Here is an 11565-nt window from a genome sequence, read left to right on the forward strand (position 1 = left end):
ACTGTTACCTCGTTTCCATCTATGCTCTCTCGCAACTCAATTCTTCAACCAGATTGCATTGAAGAAGCCTCGTCGAATCCAGCTGATGTGTTAAGTTGTTGCGCCACTTGCTGGATTCAAATGCGGTTCAATTTCCGTGCGAAGATCTGCCGCCGGTTAGTTCTTCAATCGCGGCATTGATTTTTGTTTTCTAAGTTTTGATCGAATTTTAATTGCTCTGATTAGGATTGTTGATTGTAGTATTAGTGATGTTGTTAATTTTGTGTTGTTTGTTCGAGCTGTTTTTGTTGATTTTGAACTGAGCTGAAGTGATCGAAGTCGGAGGATGTGTGATTGGAGTGGTGATTGATGAGTTTGATGTCGGTTTAGATCTGGAAACTGGATTTTAGTAGCTGTTTCGTTGTTGTTTTGTGTGCGGTTGGAGGATTTGATGGTAATTAATGCTGAGGATGTTGATGTAACGGTAATCTATTAATGGCAGTGCTTGAATTGAAGTTGTTAGGAGGGATAGGGTGGTTTACAGTAATGTGTTTTTGCTTGTTTGGTAAGCACCTTTGATCCGGAATGTAGTAGATGATCCGAGACTTGTGTTCTTTGTGAGGATTGCACCGTGGAATTTTGCTAATTGTTTCAGTTGAGTTCGCAAGGATTGGATAGTAATTGAGATTTCTCACCTGGAATTTGAGTTTCATGGAGATCTGGTTCAGTTTTGATTGCGAGGGGGCTGCGGACAGTCGTTATTCGTATTCACACTGTTTCTGATGTCCGGATGCTGGAAAATTAGAAATGATAGGGTCAAGGAGTGAGATTTAAGATTCAGATTGTATCGAGATATGCCTAATGTAAATGCTGGACCATTTCTTTGTGGTGAAGATATTAGAAATTAAGATTTGAGAAGACACGTACTATTTCTGTGATGGAGTTCTTATGTTGGTTACATCCTTTCGGGATGCTATGGGTTGCTTTTAAGTAAGTCAACGATATCTACTAGTTGGGAATCAAAATTGTACAGATAGTCCTGTGGCTCCTATGTATAGCAATGTGAAGGTGCAAAATTTTGTTGGCATAAAGAGGTTCTAGGTGTTACTGTAATAGGATTCGTGTTTTGGATGTTGTTTTGTTCCTTTGTCTTTTCTTATATATTCATTTATTTAAGTTAGTTTTTTGGAAATAAAGATCTCCATAGTTTTTCACTTTCTTAAATGTATTGTTAAATTTTCACATCTTGTCTGTGGCTTCTGCATTAACTATTTGGTATTCTCTTTGCTTGTTGAGATTTGAATACTAAATATAGTCGGTGTTCTACTTCTTCAATAGTTAGTTACTTACTCCTCCATTTGTCAGAAATCACTTTATATTTACTCCGTTTTGGATTTTGATGTACTTTCGACCAAGTTCTGAGTGCTCGATTTTTCTCCAAATTTCAGGTCATATATGGCCCTCCACTGAGGAGCCAAAAGATAATTGATGCATCAATACATTTGTTTCTTTTTGGAACTGTGCAAGCGATAAGCACTTTAAAAGAGTAATAAGAGTACTGAGATGATATTACATTTCACGAGATTATGGACATGGAAAATACACGAGGTGATACCGAGTCTTCACATCATAGGTCACCTGGTGACCAACCATGTGGTTCTGTCTCCTTGGATTTTAAGGACAATAGTATGAGAAATAAAGAATTGAATGATGAGGAGAAGTATGATATATCCTCCTGCACTTCAGCAACACAGATTCTTTGGAGCACAGGGATGCTTTCTGAGCCAATTCCCAATGGTTTCTACTCTATTGTTGCTGTAAGCATATGACTAATCTCATGTTCCGGCTTTTTATTTCTATTCTAATTTACTGATTCCGTTCCTTTTGACTTGAAAAACAATGCATACCATTATTAACAGGACTAGTAGTTACTTACCTTGTGCATAGATAGTTTATTCTAGTAATCATGATGCTTTTGAGGGTAGCTTAAGATTCTGAAACTAAATTCTGCATGCACAAAAGTCAGCTGAAATTCTATATTCTGGCTGCAGAAATATAAGGGCACTAACTTTTGCAAGTTGTGGTGGATTAGGTCGATCTTTGGATAGACATCCAAATGTTTCTCCATTAGATTCAGAACTTCAAAATTCCGTCTGTTGGTGATAACTGCATGGAGTTTTTCAATTATTCTTTATTTATTCTAAAGAAGTTTATTTCAAAACTTTGAGTAGAAAATTAGGGTTAGTATGGTAATACATGCATCCTGTATGTATATCATGCTGTTCAAAAGCATTACGAGTCAAAGACTTGCAGTTACAAGGTATGGTTTCTAATTTGATAAGTTTTAAATGCTAAGATAAAAACTAATTTACACATAGATTATGTGTATTAAATGGTTTTAGTTGAATTAAATCTGACAGAAAACCTTCTAATTTGGGTCATATTATATAGTTCTCAGAAGAGGAAAAATAATATTTCAAATTTCATGCAGATCACTTTTGAACACTTGAAAGTCTGGTTCTCCTTTAGTGTCTAATGGTTACAGACTGATCAAGTTATCTCAAGATCTCATCTGTTGCATGAGAGGGGTTATGGGTACTAGCATCTTAGTTTTTAACAGCTCTCTTCATTATAGATTTCTGCATATAGAAAAATCTAGCACGTAAAATGGTCTGTTAACTCAGCTGTAGTAAGCAAAAAACCTTGTTTACTTGTGAAGCTGTATGAACAATATTTCCATATGAGTGCTGCCTTGGATTCTTCTCTTTCTTATTTATTTCCCTAAAGGAGCTAAAGGAGTAAAATATCTTTCTAGGTTTTCAATCATTTTTGTTCTTTTTCCCTTTTCAAAGTCCCCCCCCCCTCTCTATCTTTTTTTTGGCGGGGTGTCACTCTTGTTGAACGCAATGCAATTGTACCTTTTAGTAGTTTCTGCAATTTTTTGTGTTGATGTCCTAGCGAAGTTAATGTTTAACTTTCTTAAATCAAGTAACTATACTGTGCTCTGGCATTTGATATCTTATTTGTAATGGCTAATACTTAACGTGTCATTCCTTACAGGATAAAAAGCTCAAAGAGCTTTACAAAGCTATACCTACTATAGATGATCTTCATGCATTGGAGACTAATGGTTGTAAAGCTGACATCATCCTTGTTGATGCCGAGAAAGATAAGAAGCTTTCTAAGTTAAAACAGTATACTGTAGCTCTGGTTAACGGTTTACATGGAAATCCTCCAGCTATAATAAAAAAGATTGCTGGATTAGTAAGTGTCTCTTTGCCCCTCTTAGTTTTGAATATCAAACATAACTAATTTGTTATATGGAACATTATTTATTTTGCTACAATGGCTTGTATGATCATATTCACTTTGTAATATAAAAGGATTTCAATAGGTCACTTCGTTATCAAGTTTCATTGCTCTGCCCAATTAATAGTGTGCAACGCATGGTACATGTGGTTCTCTTGTTTTGTTGTTGTTTACTAGCTAACTAATTACTACTCTGCATATAGCCATGGTTTCTCTTGCTGCACCAGTGGTATATCCATTGAAGTTGTTTATGAACTTCATGGAAAGCAAACAGCATTTTCCATTTTATAACTGTTAAAGTAACATCAAGATTATACTTTTTGTCAGCGTTCAGAATGAATTTATCATGTTATGACATTTCATATCCTCGTGTGGTTTTTAAAATGGTTTATGAAGTTGCAATCAATCTTCTTATTCTACTTTCTTTATATTTCACGTATGAAAATTACAGTGGTTCATTTCTTATCATATCCCTATTCAGTTGATATTCCGTCCTCATCATATCAATGTCATTTGTCCTTCAGCATTGCCCACGGGCAGTTGTGATGAGAGACTCCTGACCAATGATCCAACACCCTTTTTTAGGTATCTGATGTCTACAAACGACCAAATCTGGATCTAAGTCCCAAGAAAGCTGTTCCGGAGGCGGCTGCATCTGAAAATGGAGGTGTTCAGTTGCTGGGGCAAATAAAGTATGGTTCTTGCAGACCCCGAGCAATATTGTTCAAAGTTCTTGCAGATTCTGTTGGACTTGAAAGTAGGCTGGTGGTGGTAAGATTTAATTGTATGTGGAACGTTTATATTCTAGTATTATTTAGCTCTGATAGGTGTGTTCTTATTGTTGTAGCTTTGACCAGGAATGATAGTTCATTCTCTAGAATCCTGAAAAGCTTTGTAAAATTTCCACTATTATCTTATGTCATCTTTCCTCATGGTTTTGTTTATCAGGGTTTACCTACAGAAGGTTATTCTGAGTGTGTAGACTCATACAAGCACTTGTCGGTCTTAGTAGTACTAAATTCTGTGGAGTTTCTAGTGGATCTAATGCGGTTTCCTGGCCAACTGATTCCTCGATCATCTAAGGCTATTTATATGACTCACATATCTGCTACTGGGGAGAGTGATTCTGCAGACTATGATTCTTGTGATTCACCAATGGAACCAAACAGCCCTCTTTATGGGGTTTCTGAGAGAGTTGAAGCTCAGAGGTTATCAGAATGATCTTTCATTATTGTTCCAGCACCATTGTAGTTTTAAACTCAGATGATATTAGTTTTTTGATATGGGGTGGACTTCTGGAAAAGAGAAACTTTTTTGATTGATGTCCGCATCATATATTGCCAAAGCTAATTTATTTACTCTCTTCAGTGCTGATAAAGAAGATGGTCTGATGCAATATAGACGAGAAGCATCTTCAAATGCAGCGGGCCCTTCATTAAGGAATATGATGCTGCTTCGAACACAATCTATTGATAGAAAATTTAGGTACTATGGTAGTTCAGTTTCAAAACTTTGCTTCATTAATTAGTTCTAGTTTTCTTTACTTGTTTTATTCTCTCGAGAATGAGAAGACTATTCCATAGGTTTGATATTGTTGTTCAGCCTGTCACAGAGTGAACCGAACGTTGCTGATTCATTTTGGAAGAGTCAGAGAAAGACCATTGCTTCTCATAGGACAGCAAATCCAAGGTTTTTTTTTCTTGATAACCATGACACTACTTCAGATAATATTATATCAAGAATTCAAGATTATTACAATTGGATCAATTTTATAATTCTGTGTTTTAAGTGTCAATTCGTATGACTCAAAAGTGCTGCATGTTTGCTCCATTTTCTTGGCTTTCTGAATGCTAAATTTGAGAACCCTTTACATCTCTTAATGGTTAACAAGTTGGTAACACTACCAGAGAAAGTCATTTCATTGTATTTATGGAAACAAAGTGAAGATAATGTGATGCTTGTCTCAACAGACTATGAACCTCATCTGAAGTTTATATATTGTTCAAGCAAACTGAAGGGAATTTCTAGTCACATTTATGTCATTATTCTTGGTTTCATACCATAGTCGTCGTGATTGTCGTCATCGTCATCATCATGATCATCATCTATAGTGATTTAATAGTCAAATCATCATTCAGTTGCTTTTGGTCCTTTGTTGCATTTTCTGTTTGCAATCAATTTTCTTGGATTATAATGAAACAGAGCAATTGCATTTCTTTTCTTGGTACATCTGGACATGGACTCAAATTCACTCATGTAGTTAGAGTGGTTTAGATTATTGCTTTATGTTGTGTCTGAGCTTCTTAACCAATCTGCAGGTCAGAAGGTACATCATCACATATGCATAGACTAAGAAGAAGAAGCATGAGTATGACTCCAGAGATTAGTGACGAGATTGTAAGGTTAGTAGTGAATCTTGTATCACATTATATTTCAATATTTTCACTCGTATAATGCCCCCAGTTGAGGTTCTTGCTCGGTAAAAAAATAGCACTTTTTACCTCCTTTTACATCTCTGGACTATACTAGGGCCGTGCGAGCAATGAATGAATCTATGAAGCAGAATCGCCCTCTACCAAACCTTGAAGACAGTGGCTCTGAGTCCTTGGGCTCAAATACCAAGCACAGCACAGATCAAACAAAATATGTATGTAATATGTTTGCTTTAAGCTGTCCTTTTGTCCCTTTACTCTGTTGATCAGAATTGTTTCTTAATGATATAGTATGTTGTTGTCCCATACTGCTGTACCACTATTAGATTCCACGTATTTCTCATCTTCCCTGAAAAATTATATCCTCTTCAATTTCTCTTTTATGGATGACTGGCTTCTGAAAATCGTAAGTCTATTGTGAGCTTCATTAATCATTCAATCAGGATATATTGAACTTATCAGCTGCTCTTGTTTCAAACTGAACCTTTTAAGCAATTTTTACCCATTTTGAGCCACCTTCTAACTTGTACTTAATGAGGTAACTGGCATTCAACTTGACGACCATGGCAAAGCTTCTGATGAAATGTCTTACCTATATGCTCTGCAGAGGCACCACAGCTCTCAGAAAGCAATGTCCTCATCTTCTCATGAGTATGCGAGTAAGAGTGCTCAAGGAAGTGGGAATTATGGGGTGACTGAAGAAATGCTTTCAACATGGAACAAAGTCCTAGGGTTACCAATCTTCCATAATAAACCTTTGCTACCATTTGAAGAGTGGAATATTGATTTCTCAGAATTGACTGTTGGCACTCGTGTTGGGATCGGTAAGAACCATAATACTATCATTCACAAGAAAAAAGTTGGGAGGCCAAAAGCTTTGCATATGCACTGAACTGTTATTTCCAGTCGTAAAAGGTAGACATGGAAAGATGGAAATAGGAGATGAGAAGGGCATTTAACTTGACTACAGTTGTACCTAGCGCTTGATGTTCCCTGTTCAGTTCATTTATTTCTTTGACAAATGAAGCCCCCTTTTCCAGGATTCTTTGGGGAAGTTTTTCGTGGCGTTTGGAACGGAACGGAGGTTGCTATCAAAGTGTTTCTGGAGCAGGATCTCACTGCTGAAAACATGGAGGATTTCTGTAATGAAATATCCATCCTCAGGTGTGATATATGGTTTTGGCTCTTTGCTGGCTTCCAGTTTTACTGACATAGTATCATTCTAACTCGGAAATTTTCATCTGGTTTTTCTTGTTCCAGTCGCCTTCGCCACCCAAATGGTACCTCTCTTCAAGCAATCCCTCACACTTGTTCTACTTTGATGTTTGGGGAAAAGTCATTTTGACTTTGGGCGATAGCTAATTACAATAAAATGAATTTTGAGAGTAACCTTAACTTCACATATCTAAAGCAATATGGAAAAATTAATAACATTAACATTGTTTATTACCGGGCGGTTCACCAGATTCACAGAACAGCCAGGTGCACTTTGATATGCTTGACAGGACGATGTTCTTATCTACATACGCAAATATTTCTTGAAAGTTTAACTGTGGAATATAACATCTTATGTAGAAGTACCTTACTGCTAGGCATTTAGATTTTCTTTACAGTTGAAAAAAGTAAGATGAGTCATCCTATCTATGCATTCACTGTGAATCTTGACCTCAAACTCATGCAGTTTCAACTAATAATGTTCCTGCAGTTATCTTGTTTCTCGGTGCTTGCATGAAGCCTCCACGACTGTCACTGGTCACCGAGTACATGGAAATGGGGTCTCTTTATTATTTGATTCACTTAAGTGGCCAGAAGAATAAACTCAGCTGGCGGAGGCGAATCAAGATGCTACGCGACATATGCAGGTCTCCCGTCTGCAATCATCTCTCTAAAATACTGTGTTTTTGCTACTTTGTTACGCCTGGATATTCTCTGAAATAGGCACATTTAGCATTTAGAACTGATTAAATTTTCTCCTGCTTTGGCAAACAGAGGGCTGATGTGCATACATCGAATGAAGATAATCCACCACGATCTTAAAAGTGCTAATTGCCTCGTGAGCAAGCACTGGACGGTTAAGATCTGCGACTTTGGTCTCTCCAGAATCACGACGGACGATCCCATCAAGTCATCATCAGGTGGGACGCCAGAATGGATGGCTCCTGAAGTCATCCGCAACGAGCCATTCACAGAGAAATGCGACATTTTCAGCCTCGGCGTCATCATATGGGAACTCTACACTCTGAATCGGCCGTGGGATGGTATGCCACCTGACCGGGTATGCCACCACGCCACAACTCCTTTTCAGTTTCTTTCGTTTTTCACCAGTTCACTTTAAATATTAATCAACGCTCCACCTGTGTTTAGGTTATCCACGCCGTTGCAAAGGAGGGTTTGCGTTTGGAGATGCCTCAAGGTCCCGTGGGCAGGTTAATCGCAGGTATGGGTTGTGCCAGAGATCTCCAACTCTATCGTGTTTTTCGTCGCTTGTGACCACTTTGATTTCTTGGGTTGCAGACTGCTGGGCAGAACCCCATGCGCGACCGAGTTGCGAGGAAATACTTGCTCGGCTGCTAGACTGCGAGTTGCAACCTTGATAACTCCTTTCCTTGTACAGTAAAAATAGCTCTCTAGAATTTTCACCATCTTTTCCGGCACATTGTAAAATCTGTTTTGAGTATTCCACCCAAAGAGCCACTTTCCGTTATGCCACTTCTGTACCAAGAGTGAATAAAGGGACCCAACAACGGGTCTCGCCGCGGTCCCGATCTGCAGAGACGAGCCGGCGAGACCGCGTTGCTGGGAGTGGGGCGGGACAAGCGTCACGTGGCAGAGCGGAAGTTGGCGAACCAGCTCGCCACACGCTTGCACAGTCGCGCCTCCGTAGCCAATGAGAAGCGTGTGTTAGCCCATTCGCCGGCGTGCGAGTGAGCTTTAGTTTAGTCTACGGTGTTTTCGACCGTTACATACTTTTTTAGTTACCAATCTCTTCCTATAAATATTTCTTTCATCATTTCCGTCTATTTTCCTCAATTCATTTTTATTTCAACTTGTTTTTAACTAATCGTGTGATATTTTTAACTTATTTTTCTAAAATGAACATTTAAAAATAACAATTTACTACTCCCTCCCTCCCACACAAAAGATGTCACATTTCTCTTTATAGAAAAAGTTCTCTCTCACGTGAATATAAAAATTATATTTTTTCTCTCCATTTAACACACAAAACAAAATCTTCTAAAATCCTGTGCCATTCTACAAGTGTGACATCTTTTGTGGGATGGAGGGAGTATTTCCTGAGGACTTTCTTAAAAATAATTTTGTACCTAATTTTGGTTTTGCATCAAGAGAATGCATCTATTGTAGTAATTTCTTTACGATTTGATGACTGAAATTGATTCTTACTTAGCACGATAAGAATTCAAAATATAGTGATCAGTCCACTTCAGATTATTTTTGATTTAATGTCTTGAAGTTATTTTATAACGCATATCCTAAGAGCTATATATAAAAACATTATATTAGTCCCATTGGCAGGCACTGCGCTCGAAGATAATGGAGATAACAAAATGTCAACAAGTGGGAAATTATGAGACAAGCCAGTGGGGGTCATATATTGACATTTCCACATGCACCACTTCAAAACTACTCGAGAATGTGAGCTTCTTGTTTGTGTCTCCTATCTTACATTAATTGTATCTTAGGACTTATGATCCATTTCTTTAATAATTATTTCCAATATTCCACATCATCTCGCGCTCCTAGTTGTTGACAATTCCTATAGTCACCTAATAGTACCAACACAGAACGGAAATTAAGCACACAAAAATAGATCTAGATTAATAATCATTATTACGCGTTGAGCAAATAACACGATACTGTTACGATTGATCGAATCCTGCAAGTGAATCAACTACCTTCCATGTGCAGTGCCATTCCGATGCAGGAAAAAATTCATGGTACAATCTAGGAAATCTCTGTAGAACGTATGTATTATCTTTTTATATAATTCTCTCCAATAGAATTTAGAATTTTTTTATATCTATTTTCTCTATATAGAGTAGCTACCACGTGGGCCCTGAGCCAAAGGGCTTAGTTTATACTCCCTCCGTTCCATAATAATGGAGACGTTTCTTTTCAACATGGAGATTAAGAAAAAATGTGTTTGGTGAGTTAAGTAAATGGAGAATAAAGTGAAAAATAAAAAAGGTAGAGAGATGAAGTTGACTTTTGCTAAAATAGGAAATGACTCTATTACTATACTATAGAACGTACCAAAATGTCAAAGTGACTCTATTACTATAGAACGGAGGGAGTATTACATGAATTAGTTAATTCATTATTTTAATCTATCCAATTATCTTTCACTAACCAGCTTTCTAGCACCAATAAAAACATACCATGATAAAGTTGTATCAATTACGCGCTAAGACACCAATTCAAAATATATACAGAAAATAACAATAATTCAGATTTATTTAAAAATAATAAAATTATGTACGAAAAGATACAAATTGACAAAATTTTCCATTTGAAGAAAGCAACACTTTGGTGGCCCATTGCATGTCAACTCAATAGTCATATCTTCCTTCATTCCTTCACTCCATCTTTCTTCATTCTTCATTCTCTTGCCCTATTTCGCATCTCTCAACAAACTAAACAAAACAAAACCAAATCAAATCAATGGACACCACCACCACCACCACCGATCCATCCGCCGCGGCCGCCCCGAGCCGCTACGAGTCCCAAAAGCGGCGCGACTGGAACACCTTCGGCCAGTTCCTGAGGAACCAGCGGCCGCCGGTGGAGCTCCACCGCTGCACCGGCGGCCACGTGCTGGACTTCCTCCGGTACTTGGACCAGTTCGGGAAGACCAAGGTCCACCTCCAGGGCTGCCCCTTCTACGGGCAGCCCGACCCCCCTGCCCCCTGCGCCTGTCCCCTCAGGCAGGCGTGGGGCAGCCTGGACGCCCTGATCGGGCGGCTGCGCGCCGCCTACGAGGAGCACGGCGGGCCGCCCGAGGTGAACCCCTTCGCCGGCGGCGAGATTAGGGTTTACCTCAGGGAGGTAAAGGAGTTCCAGGCAAAGGCGAGGGGGGTTTCTTTTAAGAAGAAGAAGAAGACGAGGAAAATGGATGATCAGTCGACTTCCTCTACGACGCCGTTTTCGTGAGATTTTCGATCTATTTTTGGTAACTTTTTTCTCTTTCTTTCTGATTATATATATACTACATACATATATGTGTTTCATTATGTTAATTCATTTTTGTGAGGGCGCGGTTGTATACTGATGATGTCATTTTATTCGGTTTCCGATCTTTGTGATGAATCTTTTGAAAACCCTAAAATATGAGCAATTCACCCACTACTATTCATGTGCAAGAAAAGTTGGTTGTTTATGAATTCTTGTCTTAGTATAATAGCCCATCTTTGTTCAAATTTATTTAGACATAATTTTCCTCTAATCATCTAAAAGAGGGGAAGAAAAGCACTCACACACATAATTGGGATCCAGTGGATCGGCTGGAAAACTCCATTAAATTCGGTCTTTGAAGCTATGACCGATACCAAGGTTGGGGTTCACTTTATTCGTTCATATGTTACTTTACTGTTTCTGATCTTACTAGTCCTGTTTTCTGGATTCGTCACTTTAGACACAATAATACTATGTGGCAAGATCCCCCACCAAATTGAGTAGCTCTAGAATTTGCATGTCAGATTTCCATTTTATGAGCATCTTTTGAGATTCTGGAAGATCTTTTGCCCCCACAAATAGTCAATTGTGATAGAGGGTATATGTTAATTAAATCAAGAATGTGACACAAATTATTACTATATCTTCTTAAACT

The 11565-nt window shown here is 38.2% G+C and overlaps 2 protein-coding genes across 3 annotated transcripts; both read left to right on the forward strand.

The window, feature by feature from the left end:
* LOC125195641 (probable serine/threonine-protein kinase SIS8) lies at nucleotides 1-8730 on the forward strand. Of its 2 annotated transcripts, none has more exons than XM_048093772.1 (16): nucleotides 1-155; nucleotides 1428-1796; nucleotides 3040-3243; nucleotides 3874-4059; nucleotides 4237-4496; nucleotides 4657-4773; nucleotides 4891-4977; nucleotides 5607-5690; nucleotides 5818-5935; nucleotides 6328-6544; nucleotides 6761-6884; nucleotides 6981-7000; nucleotides 7426-7582; nucleotides 7710-7995; nucleotides 8085-8157; nucleotides 8235-8730. In XM_048093772.1, the coding sequence occupies exons 2-16, from the start codon at nucleotides 1566-1568 to the stop codon at nucleotides 8312-8314; spliced, it is 2244 nt and encodes a 747-aa protein (XP_047949729.1). In that variant the 5' UTR covers nucleotides 1-155; nucleotides 1428-1565; the 3' UTR covers nucleotides 8315-8730. The 2 variants fall into 2 exon arrangements, with proteins under 2 accessions (XP_047949729.1, XP_047949730.1); XM_048093773.1 differs by lacking the exon at nucleotides 1-155 and adding an exon at nucleotides 670-969.
* A 1560-nt stretch (nucleotides 8731-10290) lies between these two features.
* LOC125195642 (protein LIGHT-DEPENDENT SHORT HYPOCOTYLS 10-like) lies at nucleotides 10291-11135 on the forward strand. Its single transcript, XM_048093774.1, has one exon. It carries the CDS (start codon nucleotides 10401-10403, stop codon nucleotides 10887-10889), a length of 489 nt encoding a protein of 162 aa, XP_047949731.1. The 5' UTR covers nucleotides 10291-10400; the 3' UTR covers nucleotides 10890-11135.
* Nucleotides 11136-11565: the final 430 nt, after the last annotated feature.

Source organism: Salvia hispanica, chromosome 6 (assembly GCF_023119035.1).
Source record: "Salvia hispanica cultivar TCC Black 2014 chromosome 6, UniMelb_Shisp_WGS_1.0, whole genome shotgun sequence".
NCBI classification, from domain to species: Eukaryota; Viridiplantae; Streptophyta; class Magnoliopsida; order Lamiales; family Lamiaceae; genus Salvia; species Salvia hispanica.

Excerpts from the sequence above, each read along its gene's own strand:
- LOC125195641 (XM_048093772.1), top strand. The coding sequence starts at position 1,566 with ATGGACATGGAAAATACACGAGGTGATACCGAGTCTTCACATCATAGG. Across the intron at positions 1,797-3,039 it reads GTTTCTACTCTATTGTTGCT|GATAAAAAGCTCAAAGAGCT; the intron begins GTAAGCATATGA and ends CATTCCTTACAG. Across the intron at positions 4,774-4,890 it reads TCTATTGATAGAAAATTTAG|CCTGTCACAGAGTGAACCGA; the intron begins GTACTATGGTAG and ends ATTGTTGTTCAG.
- LOC125195642 (XM_048093774.1), top strand. The coding sequence starts at position 10,401 with ATGGACACCACCACCACCACCACCGATCCATCCGCCGCGGCCGCCCCG.